Source organism: Antechinus flavipes, chromosome 3 (assembly GCF_016432865.1).
Source record: "Antechinus flavipes isolate AdamAnt ecotype Samford, QLD, Australia chromosome 3, AdamAnt_v2, whole genome shotgun sequence".
NCBI lineage: Eukaryota > Metazoa > Chordata > Mammalia > Dasyuromorphia > Dasyuridae > Antechinus > Antechinus flavipes.
In genome coordinates, this window is record NC_067400.1 from 534,409,700 (window position 1) to 534,430,941 (window position 21,242).

Here is a 21,242-nt window from a genome sequence, read left to right on the forward strand (position 1 = left end):
GCCCGATTCTCCGGAGAACATATAATAAACTTTGCTTTGCTTCTAGAGATCTCTTCAGTCTTTTTATTAAATGGTTTCTGACCCACACGTGCTCATTTTGTTATTCATTATTTCATGCAAGTCTATCCATAGTTTTTAAAGATTGAGTTCATGATTTCTTATAGCTACAGTAGTATTCCATCACAATCATAAAACACAATTTGGTCAGCCATTGCCCAATTGATGGGCATTTCTATGCTTGGGGATGATGGTTTTAGATAAATGCTTTTTTTCAGTTTATAGAAAAATCCATTTATATCTAAACTCTCAAGTATTTTTAGTAGAAATCAGTATTTTAAACGTTTTAAAGCATTTAAAAAGTTTTCTCTCCCCTTACTTTCTTTGTCTCTGTCTACTCTTTGATAGGTGAAAAAATTGTAAAATTTCTCCCTTTCCTTATGATATCACCAGAATTGGGCTTGGGGAGTACTTGGCTTTCTTCTACTTTTCTTCCTACTTCAGATATTGCCAGAAATATTTTAAGATTGGAAGAAAGAAGTCTGAAATGTGGCCAAAAATATCTTGGGAGACAACTGGGGGGAGGGGGAAAAGTGTGGTGTTCCTGATGACATAGATAAAATAATATTTGTAAATCTTTTTGCCATATAAAGTGCCATATACATATTAGCAATTATTATCATGATTATTAGTATTAGCATACTTTCATGAGTCCAGAGAGTGTCAAAACTATCACTCAGAAGAGAAAGAAGAATAGGGATTTTTGTTTGGCATTTGCTAGAACTGGGTGCAGAGAATACAAAAATCCATAATCAAAACAAGAGATCTTTGAAAATATTTCCTTTTTTTGAGAGAAGACTTTATTTAAGGATCAACGAAATTGGCTTGATTGAGGAAAAAAAACCAGGAAAGAGAATAAAGAAGTTTTGGGTGGAATTCAGTGAGTTGAGCTATGATTACCATATGTGCAGGGAACTATGGAAAATTCTAAGGAGAGGATGAGTTACACTGGGGAAATAGCAATCATGGAAGAGATGATGATGAAGAATCAATAGGAATTTAAGTGCCTACTGTTATGCCAAAGTTCCCTTTTAATGTTGTGATCTAGTTTCTCCAATTGTCCTATTTAGTTATTCAGCCTTAGGTTATAACCTTTCCCTCTTAATGTTTGAGATAAAAGTTTTATAGACATTCCTTCTTAATATTTGACAAGATAAAGGTTAATCCATTTTAGATGTCATTAGAATATCGGTAACCTCCCTCCATTAGGTTATCCCCATCTAGATAGCTCCATTATGTCATTGTTCTTGTTATGTTATGCCACAGTTCTCTTTAACTGTCCTGACTCAGTTTCCCTTGTCTCAGTTTCTTTAATTGTTCTGTGTCAATCCCCTGAGTTGTAAAACCTCCCCTTTGGTCTGACTGAGGACCATTTGCTCTGAGGTTATAAATTGTTAGCCCAAATGAGATAAACAAGAGAGTAGACCTCCTGACTTTTTTTCTGTCCTCAAGAATTTACAATAGCCCTCTAAAATATTCCAAGATATTTCACTGACATCTTTATTTCTGTGTATTCAGACATCCTGTCTCTGGGTTTTTTGGGTTTATTGTCTCTTCAGGATGACAGAGGCTTTCCCGCGCTTTCCCTCTTCTTTGTCTCCAAAAGGTATTTTAGAAGTTGGGGTTCCTCCATTCATGGCTGGAGGCTGGAGGCTGGAGGATTCTTTGGGATGACAGTCTCCTCCAGCCCTGGGACCAACATGGATTCCTTGGTCCTAGTATATCTTTATCTCTGTCTGACTGGATAATTTGAGACGAGAGTCCTGTCTAGTCAATTTTACTCTCCCATTAATAAAATATTAAAACCTCTCTAATCTCTCTCCTGCCTCAGTTTCTCCGGCATTACAGTTAGTCTATAAAAAGCTTGCTGTCCCGATACTCGGGGCTAGACTCTTTGAGATGATAGTCTTGTCTAGCCCTGGGATCAACATGGACCCATTGGTTCCAGTATTTCTCTCCATTTAATAAACTATTGAATTGGTCTCTAATCTCTTATCTTGCTCAGCTTCTTCGGCATTACATTGCTATGTTCAAGGCACCATTCTAAAGTATATAAACTGTATTAAGTATATTGAGTTAATAAAGGCAAAACCAAACCAAAATAATTTTTTAAAAAAATCCAGCAATATTTTTTCCTCCTCCCAAGGCATTCCCAGAAAGTATGCCCAAATTAGATACAAGGTAGCTTTAAGGAGGATCAGAAAAGGTTTGTAGAAGGGATTTTAGTTGTTACATAAAGGAAGGAGGGAGGAAAGAATTCTAGACATAGAGAAAATTTGCCAGTAAAGCAGGCCAGTGAAAATTTTTGAGGTGAGAGATGGAGTATCTCATGCAGGCAATCCTTGTACAAGGTCTTGGTGGGGAGTAAGATATAAGAAGGAATGACCAAAAAAATCTCAGTGGGAAATGTGAGCTGAGATTTGTTCTCTGGTAGGAATGATTGTTTCTACAGATTCCTATTCAAAAATTCCCTAAAATAAATAATGTTTTCTTCTCTAAGTTTTATGAACCATGGGTTAATAATAGTTGTATCCTGAGTAAATTAAAATACTAGATTCCTAAATTACTTGGTTGGAGTTAGTCAAAAAAATTGGAATCCTTCAAGATGTCCCCAGGCCTTTCATTCAAAGCTTATACATAATCAACACAATTTCTTTTTCTTAAGGTGAGGCAGTGAATAGAGTCAGGAAGACTTCAAGAGTTCATTCAGTTAATCCTATTTGCCCTCAGTTTCCTCATGCATAAAATGAGCAGGAGAAGGAAATAGTAAACTACTCTGGTATCTGAACAAGTAATTTTTATCAGGTATTGAGAACTCTGGGTTAGAGAAATTTCTCTACTAATGCATAATATATCTATTTGAAACTTGGAGTCTTAGAGAACTACTTAGAGATATTGAGACATCAGTTAACACATATTTATTAAGTCCTAGTGCTTCAGGAGAGCTTTTGGTTCAGTCAGAATGAGAACATTTACACAGGATTCTCTTTCAGTTAAAGCTTTATTTCGACAAAGCAGGCAGATCAAGTAGCATGGTAACTAATTGGCAACTAGAGTCGGGGGAAGAATGCTTATATAGCATAAATCTGGCTGTTAGTTAGGAATACTAAAATTGCTCTAGGAATAAAGAGATTGTTAGAAACAATATCTTTTCAGATAGCCTATCCACACAATCTACTGAAAATAGAAATAGTCAAAACATCTATCTGGTTGTCTGGGTTTAAGAGACAGTTGCTTGGGAAGCATTTCTTCTATGTTCTTAACAAGTCTAAAAGTTCTTAAATCAGTGATTTTACAAAATGCTTATGTTAGTAATTTTCATAGGCTAGCCTAGGGCTCAGAGTTAGGGTCCAGCATGTTTCCTACACTAGCTATGTGCCAGGCATGTGCTAAAAAAAAAAAGTCAAAGGACAGTTCTTACTCCCAAGAAACTTACAGTCTACATAAGGGAGACAACATGCAAGCAGTGATGTACACTAAAGCTATGTACAGGATAAACTGTTAATCAAAAGAGGGAAGACATTAAAATTAAAGAGAAAGGTTTCCAGTAGAAGGTGGGATTTTAGCTTGAACTTCAAAAAAAAACAGAAAAGCCAAGAAGCAGATGAAGGTGGAAAATATTCTGAGCAAGGGTGACAGCTAGTGATAATGGCTAGAGTTGGAAAATGAGTGTTCATCAAGGAGTCCATCACTAGTCTGCAAAGTTCAGTGGCAGAAAGGACTGTGTAAAGTGTAAGGCCAAAAAGGCGTGTGTGTCTATGTATGTCTGTGTGTGTGTGTGTGTGTGTGTGTGTGTGTGTGTGTGTTGGGATAGGCCATGAAGGCCTTTGATGGACAGAGGATTTTATATTTGATCCTTGAAATGATCTGGAACTATTCGAGTTTGGGGGTGGGGGGTGGATGGTGGGTGGGAAGAGACCTGATTATATTAGGGTTTTTAAAAAATACAAAAGGCCTCACAAATTTGCCCACAGTTTCAAAGTCAGGTTGAACCAGCTACTCCTTTGGATTCTTGTGAGTAAAGAATTCTAAAATTTAAAACAAGAATAGGGACAAGATATGGAAAATGCAAGTCAGCGCCTTTTTTTCAATTTAGCCAATTACTTGCCCAGTCATATAGCCAACATTATCAAAGAATGGAATCTCCTGGCTTTGGGGCCGTCTTGCTTTCCATTATATAATTCATCTACTTCTTAGTTTCATCAAAATATCATTATTACTTTCGTCATTATCATCATTACCATTGTCATTACGGCCTATTATTAATGAGACCGTCGGATTAGGGGGTTAGAGGTTCTTGACTTGGAATTCGTTAACTTCTTTAAAATCTTTTTTTTTAAATTGTCGACATAATTGATTTGATAGTTTTTTGCCTTATATATATTTTAAAACATTTTTTGAAGGTGTCCATAAGCTCCATCTAACTGCCAAAGAAGTTCATGACACGAAATAGGTTTAAAATATCCTGGAGATGAGCTACAACGTCGAGAATCTCTTGGTACCCCGGGATTTCAAGACGAGGTTACGGGTACCACTCATTTTCTAGAATACGAATCCCAGCATGCGTTGCCTCCACTGCCGGGGAGTACGGGAAAAACTGCATGCTGGGATTTGTAGTTTCACATACGTGTGTGTTTGTGTATATGTTCTCTCTTTTCCTTTGTCTGTATATGTTTGTGTGTGTGTGTGTCTTGTGTGTGTATATGTCTCTCTGTGTGTGCGTTCTCGCATTTACTTTTCTTCGGCACCTATGAGGAGTCTGGCCCCGTCCCCGGAAGCGCTTGGCCCCAGCTGGGTAAGGGGCGGGGGCTACGAGCGTAGGTCAGAGGTTGCAGGTCAGACACCGCCTCAGCGGGACGGCTTGATAGCTATGTAGCTCGCCGGCTGGAAGGGTGGCTGCGCTTTCTGGAAGCTTCCTGCGAGAAAGAGCGTCGCGGGTTTTGCGGCCCTTGCAGCTCCCGCCGCCGTCACCGCCTTTGCCAATCTCCTGGGGCTTTTTTTCTGCTCCCGTTCCGTGGAGGAGCCGCCACTGACGCCATGTTCGGCTGTCTAGTGGCCGGGAGGCTGGTAAGGGACTGGAACTGGTAGAGGGGCAACGAGGGTGGGCGGGGCAGCTCCGAGCCTGAGGGATCCTCTCTTGGGGAAGAGGAGGAATAGTCCTAGTCCTGAACACCTGGGACAAAAGATGTGTGTGTATATGTGTATGTGCCCTCGCGTGTGATCATGTAGCGTGCATGTGCATGTAACATGTAGTGAGTATAATGCGGAATGGCAATACATGTATTTAATGTATGTATCGTATGAATGCGCATGTGTAGTGTGTTTATTGTATTATGCGTAGCGTGTTCGGCACTTTGTGTTAGGTCCTATAAGTACCAGTTTTATGTTGTCAGGAGGGTTCATTGTGTGTGAAGGTATGCGGGCGCAAATATACATGCCCACAGACACACACCGAGCTGTCATTCTTGCATCCTAGCCTTTCCACATCTGCTTCCGCGCGCATCGTGGGGAAGCAGAAGGAGCTCTGGATTCATAACCATCACAGGACCTGGCATTGCATCTGCTTGCCTTGCTTATTGGAACTTTGTCAGGAGCTGGGGATTCTTTTCCTTCCTTGTCCTTGTCAAGGCCCTAGCACCTGCATAGCACAGTGCCTGTCACGTGAGAAGTAGGAGCTTAATGCTCATTGATTAATGGGTTGTGGATAAGTCACTTCACCTCTGATCTTCAGAGTTCTCATTTATAAAATGGGAGATTTGGTTAGATAAATGAGCTACAGACTGTTTTGTGTCATAAACCCTCCCTTTATATTTCTTCCCCTTTCCCTACCTTGACAATCTGGAAAAAATATGGTCACCTCAGGTTGTTTTTAAATACATATGTAAAATATATGGGATTATAAAGGAAATGATGTTGAAATGATAATGAAATAGTTATCAAAATAACTAAAAATATTATAAATTAACACTCGAAGGACTAAATGTATCAATTGATCATAAAAATTGTATTGAAAAAATTTTCAAAAGATTATCTGTATTTTCTTTATGGATAAAAAAAAAAAGAATGCTCTGTGTCATTCTAATATTTTTAAGATCTGGGCCTTGTAGTTTAAGAAGATAGAAAATTTTACTGCTTAAATTTAGTTTAGTGGGGCAATGTTGGGCTTAGAGTCAGGGAGGACCCGAATTCAAATCTAACCTTAACATCTCTGAGCTTCACTTTCTTCAATTGTAATATGGGGGAAATGATACTTATTTTGCTGGATTGTTATGAGGACTAAATGGGATTTGCAAGTGGAACCTGGCATATAATAGCCTGCATATTCTTATTTCCTTCCTCTTTTAGAAATTATTGTACTTTGAACAGAATGGTGGTGTAAACTTGATTTTTTTAAAAAGGGGATAAATAAGGCTGAAGTCCTGTTTGATTATTGAACACCTATAATAATAATGATTGAATTTTTTTACCTTTGAAAGTTTGCAAAGCACTTGGCATATCTGTGCCCCATTTGAGCCTACCCATACTGGCATTATCTGCATTTTAGAGATAAGGAGTTCCTACAAGTTAAGTGATTTGTCCATAGTCTCCTAGCCTATGTGTGTCTCAGATAGGATTTTATTCCAGTTCTTCTAAGCTTTACATATTGTATTCTATGGACTACCCCAGAGCCAAATCACTAATAACTTAAGATCCTACTCTGCAAAGAAATGTGGTAGGTATGGGGAAATACAAACTAATCCTTTACTGTTTATCCTCAAGGAACTATGGATAAGTAAATACTACATTTGGGGAGGAGAAGAACAATAAATTCTGATAGAATTAACATTCTTTTCAGAATTAGATAATTTCTTTAGGATATAGTCTTGTACTGAAATCCTGCTCAGACATTTCATTGTGACAGTCAGGTGACTGGATTCTAAAAGGGTTTGTAGAAGAGTACATGATCTGACAGATATTTATCGTAGGAGAAAAACTTTGTCTGAAATTTAATTTCCTGTCCTTTCTGTTATTCTTTGTTTTCCTTTATAAATTTATTCTCTATTCTCAATATCAGTTGCAAGCATATCACCTGCTTTGCATTCCCAAGTACATCTTTGCCCAGATCTCATTTTCTTCTTGTTACATGTTGGTGCTGTGAATCAATCAAGCATTTATTAAGTACTTACTAGGTTCCTAGCAGTGGTAGGCAGATGGATGAAACAGCACCCACCCTTACATAGCTTACATTGTGCAATCTTCCAGCTCTATTTTCTACTATCAGTTACCTTGAATCTCTTTCTCTTTTTCTTGCCCAAGTTTATCCCTTTCCAAAATCTTAACTTTAGATTATTCCCATGATCAGCTTTCTCCACTTCTATTCCAGTGCTGCTGAATGTGGGAAGAAGCCGCTGTATTCAGTGGCTTGGGCTATTGGCAACTGGGGCCAGACAATTTACTCTTTCCTGATTATATCAATTCTCTACAGTACTCCCACAACTCCAAATCTTGTTTGCTCAAAGAATTTTGAGTATCCCCTCCTCTTAGGACCTTGCTTCATACTTAAAAAAAAATTCATGCTTTCTTCTTTTCACTAGCTTTAATTCTATGCCTCAAATCCATTTGTCATTTTCTTTCAGCAAATTTCTTTTCAACAAAAATATGCTATTTTTGATCCCACTTCTTCCCTGCTGCAGGAAATTATTTACTCCTTTGGTCATTCATTTCCTCTTCCATTCTTTGTACCTAAACCTTCTATCCCCTTTGTAAATCTTCACTTGGGTTCACTGTCACCTCAAGCTATAATCACACATCTGTCTTTTACTTTTATAGCCAAAGTACTATAAAAAATTATCTACCTTTATTGCATCCACTTTTTAACTCAATTGTTTTTCAGTTCTTTAAAACTAATTTTTTGCGAGATTTTTCAAGGTCTCCAGTGATCTTTGTTGCTAAATCTGTGTCCTTTCAAGTGCTCATTTTCTGCAGAATTTGATGATACCTTCTTCCAGGATATTCTTTTCTTACAGCGTTTTTATTTATTAATTTTTTATGGTATTTTTCAATCTTGGTCCATTTATGTGCTTGTCTAATACGTCTTAGTCTTTTCTGCAGAATTGTTATCCATGCCCTGTATCCTATATGTTGGTATGCCTAGATGTCTACCTTGGTCTCCCTTTATTCTTAGTAATCTCATTAGCTCCCATCTCTATGCAGATGACTTCCAAATATGTACACCCAATTTTCATCTCTTTCTTCGACTATAATCGTGTAACAATAATTTCCTGATAGATGTAATAGACATTTTAGAGTCAATGTATCCAAAACTTTCCTCCAAACCCAGCCTTCTTTTGAGTCCCCTGTTTCTGCCATCCATGTTTACAACTCAGGAGACTTTGAATATATCATTCCCCCACTCCCATTATAACCTGGAATTTGCCAAATCTTGTCATTTGTACTTGACTCTCATTAATTGGCCAATAATTGGATCCTGCCTGAGCCTCTTTTGCTCCTTGGGCTTTGATGACTCCGAGTCAATGTACATAGAAATTGTTTCTGTACTTGCCAGAAACTCTGTGGGTCTTTCCCTTGCAGACTGATTCTTTTGGGAAGTCAAATTGGGTCATCTTTTGCCTCAGATATTACCTACTCTTTAATTACTAAGTGGGTATTGCCTCACAGAAGCTGAGACCTGGGAAAGAGCTTAGCTTAAAAAGGCCAAGGTCTCTCACTGCATCCAGGGCCATCTCCAGCTGTCCTGATCTATATCTTACCACTGGGCCCAGATGACTCCGAAGAAGAAAGGGCACAACCTCACTCACTTAAATACAGTTCACTTGCAAGTCAAGAACTCGACCTCCTGATATCACTGGTCCTCTCTGAGAATGAAAGACAATCAATTTTCTACCTCCAGAGCATTTCACACTTATTCCCCCTTCTCTTTATTCAAACAGCTATTTCTGACTAACTCAAGCCTTCTAATTCTCTTTTTTGTCTGGACTGTTTTAGTACTTTCCCAGTTGATCTCTTTGCATTTATCCTCTCTTTTCCATTATATGTTTCTCTTCTCAATACATTTGCCAAATTAATTATTATAAAATTAATATGCCTAAATTAATATGCTATGTCACTTTCCTGCTCAGGAAATTTCTGTTGCTCTCTCCTATCTCTTGGATAAACTATAAATTCTTTTTTTTTTTTTTTCTATTTAAAGGTAATCTATTTCCAACCTATCTTTCTAAGCTAACAACATGTTTCTCTAATTCCTATCATGTTTTATGTTATGCTTTACATAACATTCCATCTTTGCCTTTGTCTTCACTGTCCCTTAGACTTGGACGGCCCTTCTTTCTCATCTCAGCCTTGGAACATTTAGCTCCCTTCAAGGTACTACTTAAGTGCCACTTTAGTAAAAAATAGCCTTTCCTGCTTCCCTCATAAGTTTTATTTACTCATCTACGTATATACTGTTTCCTCCTAATTAAATATAAGCTTTTTCATGGAAGGGACTTTTATGGTGAGGAGGGGTGGTCTCTGTTGCCCAGCATAGTACCTGACGAATGCTGAGTGCAGTGCAGAACTTTGGAATGACTTGTTAATACTCATTGATGGTTGTTGCTGGAAAATCAACTGAGTTCACTGAAGCTTATTACTGAAGAGCTGACTACATGGTATTTTTAAAAAATAATAACAACAACTTCTGAAAACCTATTAAGATGCCAGAAGGTTAGAATAAGCATCAGTGGAAGGAGTCCCCATACTGATGAAATAATGGAATGTCAAATTAATGATACTTTGCAAATTTTATAATATATAATTATATATTTATAATATATAAAATACTACTTTGCTAAATTTACATGACATTTGATAAATATGATATTTAGCACAACCATATACTGCAACATATTTAACATATATAGGACTGCTTGCCATCTTGGGGGGGGGGGGTGGAGGGAGGGAGGGGAAAAAACGAAACATAAGCGAGTGCAAGGGATAATGTTGTAAAAAAATTATCCTGGCATGGATTCTGTCAATACAAAGTTATTATTAAATAAAATAAAATTTAAATTAAAAAAAAAAGATATTTAGCACAACCCTTTGAGTTAAGTATTATACAAATTATCAACTTTTATAGATGAAAAAATGAAACTCAGAATGATTTGTTCAGAGTTACATGGCTAGTAAGTGGCAAAGCTAGATTCAGGAATCATCAGATTGTAAAACTGATATTTTTATATTTTATCAATGCTTCCCCCCTCCCCTCATCTAAGTTTTTGATGATCAAATAACCTTCATTAAACAGTATTAGTTGCTCATAAAATATTTGAATTTAATATAAGTAGAACATCTAGAAACTAATAATTGACAATTTGATTTTGGTTTTGAGTGGATGGTTGGAGACTGCTATGCTGTCCTTATGTATGGGTTTCTTAAAATTTATAAAGATTGTTTCTTAATAGTATCAAAACATTTTATAGTTAGAATAGTGGGCAATTCTTCAATTGATAAGAGGTTATAATCTTCTATGGCATCATAGCTGTGTGATTCTTATCCATATGATCTCATAAATTCTCTGTAGAGGATCTGCTCTTACACTGGGGATAGAGTTGTGTTTCTTCCAATTCTTTTACTATCTGGGTGTAGGGTACCAATCTAGTATTCTGATTTGTTATTTTTGTTATTTTGTTATGTCTCAGTCTTGTTCCATTTTTGGTCATACATGTTTTTTGATGTCATTGATTATTTCTCTCACAAGTTATTCTACATCTACCAGAAAAAGATGCATTATGTGTGATTTTGATTTTTTGGCGATTGTGGCAATTTATGATAGCATCATTGGAAGAAAATTGGTGTTAAAAGAGACATTTTTGTGGGAGTGAGCAGTTTTAGTGTTAAATGTTTTTATTTTGTTATATAATTCTTTGAAAATTGCTAATCCATATATAACATATATGGTAACTATTATCTGAATGCTAAACTGACCAGAAGATTTTGGCTGTGACTATGCCTGGTGACACAGTTAATTGTGTTACATTGAATAGTTAAGGGTTCCAGAAGCTCACAGACTTTTTCATCTGAGAATTTTTTATTTTCTAGGTGCAAACAGTTGCACAGCAAGTGGCAGAGGATAAATTTGTATTTGACTTACCTGATTATCAAAGTATCAACCATGTCGTGGTGTTTATGCTGGGAACAGTCCCATTTCCTGATGGCATGGGAGGATCTGTCTACTTTTCATATCCTGATTCAAGTGGAATGCCAGTATGGCAACTCTTGGGGTTTGTCACGAATGGGAAACCAAGTGCCATCTTCAAAATTTCAGGTCTTAAATATGGTAAGCTTTATACAATTCTACATTTAAATATTTCATATTCTTTCATAAACATTGTATGACTTTAAAGAAGTTCCCTCTTTCAGCGGTATTTTAATAAATAGATTGGGAAAAAATCAAAAGGTAAATCAGGCATTTAGTACTTCACAATATAAATTGTTTATTTCTGAGATAGGAGATTAAACTGAGATGAGGTACAATGACAGCTCTATGTCAGACTGCAAACTTAAGTTTCCTATAATCTTGAAACATCCCATTATCAATCCTGAAAACGTCAAATGCTGGAGAAGATAATCAGTCAAAAAAAAAGAATAATGCATTTAATTACTTTTGGTTTACATGTGAATAATCAAGCTTAAGAAGATTGTAACTTGTCCAAGGTCATACCAAAATTAGTGACAAAGCTGGAACTTGGGCTTAGGGTTCCTGACTTCTCATGGACTGCTAATTTTGTGGCATCATAATGAGCTGAATCCCTGAGAAGAGCACAAAGCTCTTGTACTGTGGCAGGTCATTTACTTGTTCAGTATGAAAACTTCTGGATTTCCCAAATATCTTCTAAATCCTAGAGAGCTGAAAATGAAAGTTTTCCTGAGGAATAGGAATGAGTATTTTTATAGGCTCAATATTTGTATTCAGTTTTGGGAATATTACTGATCAGATATCAGTCTTTTTTATACTCATTCATGAAAATAATAACACTAACAGCATAATCATTATATAGTGTTGAATATGATTTGTGAATTTATGTGTGTATTTGTACATGAATATAGAAAACTTTGTAGCCTAGCCAGATACTTTTTTTTTTCTGACAAAAGGCACAGAATTCAGAGATGAAAGAGACTCAGAGGCTTGTTAATCTAGAGAGTACACCTGGGAAAATATCCCTTTCACAACACTCTCAACCAATATTCATGCAGTCTTTGCTTGAAGACCTCAAGTGAATGGTAATCTACTTTTCAGTATGACCTACTCCACTTTTCTTGCATGTCTCTAATTTTTAGGAGGTTTGCTTATTTCAAGCCTATGTTTGCCTCTTTCTAATTTGCATTATTTGATCTTATTTCTGACATTTGGATCTATGCAATATGAGTCAAATTTCTCCTGATATCCCATGATACCCCTTCAGAGATTTGAATACATAGTTTTTTTCTCTTTAGGCTAACCATCATCTACATCTTTAACAGTTTATCTGTATCCTAAGGTCCCAGGGGATTGAAAGTAGAAATATTTCCCCCTTTCTGCCTTTACTTAGCAACTTTACAATCAGCACTTCTCTTCCCCCTTATCCTAGTCTTGCTCAGAAACTTTAGTATCAGGTAGTATATCTCTTTTTCTCCCTCCTCTTTCCACTAACTCCATCATTCAAATATTTTAATATCAGGATCTTTTTATTCTCTCTCTCTTTGTTCTTTGTAGCTCAGAAATTTGGAAGAATTCTAAATCACAAAAAGGGCCATCTTTCATCTTTTGCCTGTTTTCCTTTGATAACTAATTGAGGATGGAGAGCAATATGAGGTCAGGCATACTTATGATAATTTCTCAGCTAATCTGAAGAAAATTTAGTCCAAATGAATTAAATCAATAGATAATTGTAATTTTGCTTTCAGCTATTGTTTTGCACTGGGATCTGTTTTTATAATTACTAAAAGTTGTGTTTCCCAGAAACTTTTGTTCAGTGAAGTAAAAATTTAGGTTGCCATTTTTAATTTAAATAATGATAGATGGGAAGAAAATTTTTTTGTCTTTTCCTCTAAATTATTCTCCACAGTATTGTTTCTGTTGTAATATGATTAGAGCCTTTTGCTTTCTTCCAGGGAAACAATCCTATTCTAAGTTTTGTTCAGTGATAAGTAGAAATAAAACAGGAATATAAAATTGTCTTCCAGTAGCTTGAAGTATATAAATTTTCTTAAAAGGGGAGTAAATACTTAGCCTCAAATATCTGATAAAAGGGCAAACTCAATATTTGAAATTGGAAATAACATTAAAAATTAATTTGGGTGAATTTGGATTATATTTACACTTTGAAGCCTTATAGTGTCATTTCTAGTTTTGTATGCTCTGTATATTTTGTACATTAGCTGAATTCAGCCAAGGATATCAGTGTGGGCAAATATTTGGGGAATTGACATTAAAGTCTAGGCAGCAAAATCTGCTTGTTACTCAATTGCTGGTCATAGTTTATGTGTATTTGTAATTTTTGACTTATAGGCTTCAAAAGATGATGAAGAGGTGGTAAGACTACACAAAAGAATTATACAATAAAATAAGACAAGTCCTCAAAGAGATGGGAGTATTAGGTAATCTTACTTGTCTCCTGAGAAACCTATATGGAAACCAATGAGTAAGTTAGAATTAAGCATGGACCAACCCATTGGTTTAATATTGGAAAAAGAGTAAGATAAGGCACTATATTGTCAACCTTATTTGGTTGGTTGATTGGTTGTCCTTTGTTCTTGAAAAGGGCCAAATGACATCACTTAGGTTAAAGTTAAGTTACAGTTGTGTCTGACTATAGCTGATCAAACCAACATGAGTTCATAATGCTCTGCCACAGGTCAGACACAAATAGGCCTTTTGAACATTTGGGGTGAACTCTCTAACTTTGTGCATCTAGTGTTTCTTCTGAGTTAATTCAATTTTGTTTTGCACATAGAATGTAGCACCTTCTCTGACCATGCTGGGTGGTCTTGTGCCAGAATTTCCCAAGTTATACAATCAATTCTAACGTTCTTAAGAGAGACCTTGAGAGTGTCCTTGTATTGTTTTTTCTGACCATCTTGTGAGTATTTGCCCTGTGTGAGTTCTCCAAATAATCTTTTTGGCAAGCATATAGTTGACATTCAAACAATGTGGCCAGCTCAATAGAGTTGTGCTCTCTGCAGCAGAGTAGGAATGCTTGGCAGTTTAGTTTGAGAAAGGACCTCAGTGTCTGTTATCTTTCCCTGCCAAGTGATCTTCCTAAGACAATTCAAATGGAAGCAATTCATTTTACTGACATGGCAGTGGTATGTTGTCCAGATTTCACAGGCATACAACAATTGAGGTCAGCACAACAGCTCTGTAGACCATCAGTTTGGTAGTCAGTCTAATGCTTCTCCTCCCCCAGACTTTCTGTCAGAGCCTACCAAACACTGAGCTAGCTCTGGCAATGCATGTGTCAATCTCATTATCAATGTTACTTCTCCTCACCTTATTTAACTTATATGCAGAATACATCATGTGAAAACCAGGCTGGATGAATCAAAAGCTGGAATTAAGGTTGCTGGGAGAAATATCTATTCTCAGATATGCAGACAGTACCCTCTGATGGCAGAAAGTGAAGAAGAATTAAGAAGCCTCTTGTTAAGGATGAAAGAGGAGAATATAAAAGCTAGCTTGAAGTTAAACATAAAAAAAAAAAAAAAAAAAAAAAAACCTAAGATCTTGGCCAATGGTCCCATCACTTCCTGGCAAATCGAAGGAGAAGAAATGTAAGCAATGTCATATTTTATATTTTTGGGCTCAAAGATCACTGCAGACAGCATCTGTAGTCATGAAATTAAAAGAAACTAGCTCCTTGGAAGGAAAACTATGGCAACTGGATAATATACTAAAAAACAGATATTACCTTGACAAAAGTCACTGTAGTCAAAGCTATGGTTTTTCCAGTAGAATGTATATTGTGAGAGTTGGACTTTAAGAAAATCTGAATTAAAGCAGAATCAATGTTTTAGAATTGTGGTGCTAGAGGAAACTTTTGAGAGTACTTTGGACAGCAAGGAGGCCTTAACAGTCAACAGTTCAAACTACTCATTGGGTAGTCAGATATTGCTGCTGAAGCTTAAATACTTTTGGTCACATTATGAGAAGACAGGTCTTATTGGGAAAAACCCTTGATGTTGGGAAAGATTAAAGGCAAAAGAAAAAGGGGATGACAGAGGATGAGAATGAAGTATCATGGAAAAAACAAACATGAACTTGAATAGATTTGAGAAAGAGGGGAGGATAGAAAGGCCTGGTATGTTATGAGCCCTAGGGTCATAATAAGTTGGACACAACTGGACAGTGTTTCCCACTAAAGAATGTAACATGTTTGATGACAAGTAGTTTTGATTTTCTCATTGTATTCCTATCATTTAGCATGTAGTAGGTGTTTAAAAAATTGTGAATTAATTTAATATCACAAATTGGACTGAAATGCCCAAAAGATTACTATTAAGTATGAAAGGAGGTCCTTATAGCAAGTTCTGAATTTTGAGTCTGAGAGAAGATTGGAGATTACTATGAAATACTGAGAGAGAGAATTATATAGTCAAAACATTCAAGAAATGTATTTTTCTTCTCTGTATTAGAGAGAAAGAAGAGGTTGGTGACAGGAATGCCAGCTTGATAGAATAGTGCAATAATATAGGGATCGTATTTCAACTTGGAATGGTATGCTATCTCTGAAAACGTAAAAAAAAAAAAAAAAAAAAAAAAAAAAAGTTAAGTTTGAGGAATAAAACAGAGGAACAAAAATACATATTAGATTTGGTGAATAAAGGGATAGAGGGAATCAAAGATGACTATTATATAGTTAAAAATTTTATTGAGGAAAACTATAATAGTAATACCACCTTATTTTAGACTGCCATTATACCATTTATAGGAATGTTGGTACATAAGGTAGTTTGATTTGATTCTCATAGTAACCTTTTGTGATATATGATCTCTGGGGAAAGGATTAAATGACTTGCTCATTGTCAAACTAGAAAGTAATAGGATTGGTATTCAAAACCAGGTCCATTCTTTTTCTGCTAGATTGTTATTTAGACAAAATTTTGAGGAATTTCACCTCAGGCACAAGTGACTTATTTGCCTCAACTTCCTCCTTCTCTCTTGTCTTCCCTCCTTCCCTTTTTCCTTCCCTTCCTTTCTTTCTTCCTTTTTTTCCTCCCTCTCTTTCTTAGCTCCCTCTGGCTTGTACTAATATAATAACCTTTTATTTGTTTTCCCTGCCCCAAGTCTCTCCTTTCATCATATTCTCTACTCAGTTACAAAGGAGATTTTTCTAAAGGAGCAGTTTGCTCTTTTCACTCCCTGTTTAATAAGCTCCAGGGTCAAATGTAAATGCCTCTATTTGTCATGTGAAATAATTAGATCTTACCTTATGTTACCATTAGTCTTTATTTTTTAAAATTTGGTTTTAATTTATATTTTCTATTTCTTACATAACCATAGTATCCAATTCCTTTCTAAAGAGTCATTATGACAAATAGTATTTTTTAGAGAAGAAAATGGCCCAACTTATAATACATTGAAGAAGCCCGAAAATGGGGCAGCTAGTTGGTGTAATGGCTAGAGCACCAGCCCTGAAGTCAGGAGGATCTGAGTTCAAATTTGGCCTTAGACACTTAACATTTCCTGGCTGTGTAACCCTGGGCAAGTCACTTAACTCCAATTGCCTCAGCCAAAACAAAACAAAACAAAACAAAACAAAACAAAACAAAACAAAAAAAACAAAGAAGAAAAAGCCCTAAAATACATGCAGTGTTATAATACCTGTGGACTTCTCACCTCCATGAATGGGTAAATTGATAGTGTCTTCTTTCTCTTCATTCAAATCCCACTTGATTTTTATACTTTTGTTCACTTAGTTTTGTTTTTTTCTGATGTGTTTTTTCCATTTACTGTTATGTTATATATATTGTTTTCCTTTATGCTTTACTCTGCTTCAGTTCATCCAGATCTTTCTATGCCTGTTTTTATCATATAAATCATTTCTTACAACTCAGATATTCTATGACATTCATAAAACATAGTTGTTTGACCATTCCCCATGTGATAGATACACTTTATAATTCTTAGCTATTACAAAAAAAGCATAAATATTTTAAGTACATAGGGACTTTTAAATTTTTTTTTCCTGCTGGTTTATTTTATTTTATTTTTTCCCCAGTTACATTTCAAGAAAATTTTTAGTACCTTTTTTTTTTTTTTTACAAGATTTTGAGTTCCAATTTTTCTCCCTCCCTCCTCTTTCCCCTCTTTTGAAGATGGTAGGAATTTTGATATAGTTTATACATATGCTATCATGTAAAACATATCCATATTAATCCTAGTTGTGAAAGAAGAAACAGATCAAAATGGAAAAGATACCCAAGAAACAATAAAATGAAAAAAAAATCCATCAGTTATCTATATCTGTCTTATGGATAGCATTTTCTTTTGTGAGTCCCTTGTGCTTGTCTTAGATTATTGTATTGCTGAGAAGAGCTGAGTCAGTCAGTTGATCATCACATAGTATTGCTGACACTGTACATTCTTTTTCTGCTTCTTCTAATTTCACTTTGTATCAGTGCATACAAATTGTTCCAGTTTTTTCTGAAATTTGCCTGTTCATTATGACATTCATATGTTATTGCTTGATAACTCAATTGGTGGGCATCCCCTCAGTTTCCAATATTTTGCCACCATGAAAAGGGCTGCTATAAATATTTTTTTACACATAGGTCCTTTCCCCCTTTTTATGATTTCTTTTGGATACAGATGTATTAGTGGTATTGCTAGGTCAAAGAGCATGCAGTTTGGTTGTCCTTTGGGCATAATTCCAAATTGCTCTCTAGAATGGTTGAATCAGTTCTTAATTCCACCAACAGTGCATTAGTGTCCCAGGATTTTTTTCTTTATCATTGGCTATTTGGGGGCATAATCCTAGTAATAATCTGAGGTTCAAAATTGCTTTCTAAAATCATGCATTTCACACCTCCACCAACAGTTTATTAGTGTGTCTACATTTCTACACCCCCTGAAACATTATTATAATTTTTTGACATCTTTCCCAATTTGCATAATATTAAATGAAATCTTAAGGTTGTTTTAATTTGCATTTCTCTTATTTTTTTATGTATATAGGAACATTTTGCAATTCTTTTGAAGACATTTTTGATTATATCTTTCTCTTTTGGGTTTATTTAAGTCTTTTTACATTCTGCTCCCCTCCACAAATTCATTCACTCTACAGTATGACCACACTGGCTTACTTGCAGTTCCTCCGACATGATCATTTGTGTTCAGAATTTATACCTTTGCATTGTCCCCTCTGCTGAAGATATTCTTCTCATTCATTTCCACTTTTATTTTCCCTGGATTCCTTCACCAATTAGCCCAAATCCCACCTTCTGAAGAGAACCCTTTCTCAGTCCCCTATTAGTACAGTCAATTTTGTACAGTGGAGTTTCCATTTAGCTTTTCAGAAACACATTATTTTTACAAAATGGGGTATTTCATAGCAGTTTTTTTTTTAAACATGGTCATATTCTGTAAATTGTCTTAAATATCATAAGTAGTTATTTTTACTGTGGTTACTTTTTAAATTAAGTAATAGTTTTTTATTTTTCAAAATATATACAAAGATAATTTTCAGTATTCACCCTTACAAAACCTTGTGTTTTAAATTTTTTTCCTCCTTTAGACAGCAAGTATTCCAATATAGGTTAAACATGTGCAATTCTTCTAAACATATTTCCACATTTATCATGGTGTACAAGAAAAATCAGATCAAAAGGGAACAAAAATGAGAAAAAAACAAGCAAGCAAACAATAACAAAAAATCCTGTTTTATGATTCACATTCAGTTCCCATAGTCTTCTTTCTGGATGCAGATGGCTTTCTCCATTACAAGTCTGTTGGGATTGGCTGGAATCACCTCACTATTGAAAAGAGCCAAGTCTATCATCATATAATCTTGTTGTTGCTGTGCACAGCAATGTTCTCTTGGTTGGTTGTACTCACTTCACTTAGCATCAGTTCATGTAAATCTCTCCAATTATGGTCATGCTTTCTTAACTTTTATGTGCCATTAAAAAACAAATATGAAACAAAAGTTTTGGGGAGATAGCAGCAAACTTATTATTCTCTTCTATTTCATGCATAACAAGAGAAAAAAATTATATAGTATGATTGAAGTATATTCTTTTTGATGTATCTTGTTTTTCATTTAGTAACAAGTTATTATTGAATATGTGTTCTCAGCAAGATAGTGGTGGTATTTGTAAGAAAATTATTTGACAGATTCCTTATTCCTTGCCTTTGAGAAGCTGGCAGCTTTGCTGAGAGATAAGATAAGGCTTTGAAATTTAACACATTTCAGTAACAATATAAGATAAAGTTAAGTGCCAAAATGAATGCTATAGACAAAGAGTACTAGAGAAATTCTGAGGGATGAAAAAGCAAAATGAGCTAATTTTAGAAAAAGTTTTATGGAATATGTGTATCTAGAGTAGGTGTGACAGGGAGATTATTCAGAATTGGAGAGATAAAAATGAAAATGATTCCTTTGGGAAACTGAAAGTACCCTCTGAGGGTTATATTTGAGGAGTAGTATGAGGTAAAGGTTGAAAAGTGATAGACCAGATTGTGGCATGGTGACAAAGAGGCTTGATTAGTATGTTTTTGCAGTAATACAGGCTTGAAGTATAATAATGGCCTAGATTTAGGGATTTGATAAGGAATGGAAGAGAAAGGATATAAATGAAACATATTCTAGGCTCTGATGTTATGATAAATAAGCCAAAGAAAGGAATCTTAACTTAAAATTTTTGAGTTGGGTGTTTGAGAAAGTGTTACGTATATTATATGGTCATACCTAATCTTGTTTGAATTCTCTTTTTACAGCTCTGGTCAGATAAGAAAGTTAAAATGTTGCTAATCTCCTTAATTGGTTTTCAGAATGAATAGTTTAAGAAGTTTATAGGAAAGATAACCGAATTACATGGATAATTAAAGAAATAAGAAATCCATCAGGGTGTTTAGTATTGAGAACATAAACCTTCAATTCAGTGATTTGAATTATGAGTGAAAGTACTGGAAAGTATAGCAAGCAAAGTAGCATCATCAGAGAGAACCATGTCTCAAGGAATGCCACAAGATGGAAAGAGTGAGAAAGGAAGAGGTTTAAGACAAAGAAAGGCAAATTTATTAATTAGCAGGCATTCCAGGTGGAAAAGCATAAAGGATAAGCAGAACTGGAGTGGGATATAGAGGAAGTAGGATTGAGGGACGATATTTATTATTTGAATGTATAAAATAGGGCATTTTTTAATATAGATTTGAATAGAAGGGCTTTCTTTCTTTGAAAACTATTTATATAGTTTGACTAGTTGAGAAGTAGTTTTTAATTACAGATTTTAATCTTTTCCTTATGTAGTTTGGAAACCAGACCTTTATGAGAAACATACTGTAAATATTTTTCTTCTTCTGCAGAATTTTTGTGTAATAGAAATTTCTCTTTTATCTTCTATTATCCACTCTATCCCTTGCTTGGCTGTGAGCTTTTCCATGATCCATACATCTGAAAGGTAATTTCTTCTTTGCTTCTCTGTTTTATGATGTCACCCTTTATATTTGAGTCATGTATTTAAGTGGAGCTTAAGTTTTGATATATGGTATGAGATATTGATCTGTACATAGTTTCTATCAGATTGGTTTCTAATTTTTATCCTTTCAATGAATTTCTTGCTCCCTTGTCTTTTTGGGATTATGCCTTACCAAAGTGTAGCCCTGCATTAACTCCCACCATCTGCTGCTTTTGTTTTTACTCCTGTGCTCCTGAACAAAACAGAGAGTATTATGAAAGTATGTGTGCTAACTTGATTCACTATAAATTTATGATAGCTAATCTCAGTTGGATGCTTATCATAGCAAGCTGTGCTACTACTCCCCCATAATTGATTCCTTAATCTATTTATCACAATAGCTGTTTCAAAACTTTTCAATTCTCCCATACCATTCCCTTTTGCCTTCCTCTCTACTGAGAAACTTGTTTTATACCTTACTGAAAATTTGAGACCATCTTGTGAAAGCCTCTTTTTCTCCCTTTCTTTATCTTAGATTCCTTTGACATTGTTTC

General features: G+C 35.4%; 1 protein-coding gene across 1 annotated transcript in view; it reads left to right on the plus strand.

The window, feature by feature from the left end:
- Window positions 1-4,879: 4,879 nt before the first annotated feature.
- The window catches only part of HIKESHI (heat shock protein nuclear import factor hikeshi), a 34,588-nt gene continuing 18,225 nt past the window's right edge, over window positions 4,880-21,242 (plus strand). Inside the window, exons 1-2 of the mRNA XM_051987286.1 lie at window positions 4,880-5,124; window positions 11,134-11,371. Coding sequence (XP_051843246.1) covers window positions 5,095-5,124; window positions 11,134-11,371 — 268 coding nt within the window. The 5' untranslated portion in view covers window positions 4,880-5,094. The remainder of the gene's footprint in view (window positions 5,125-11,133; window positions 11,372-21,242) is intronic.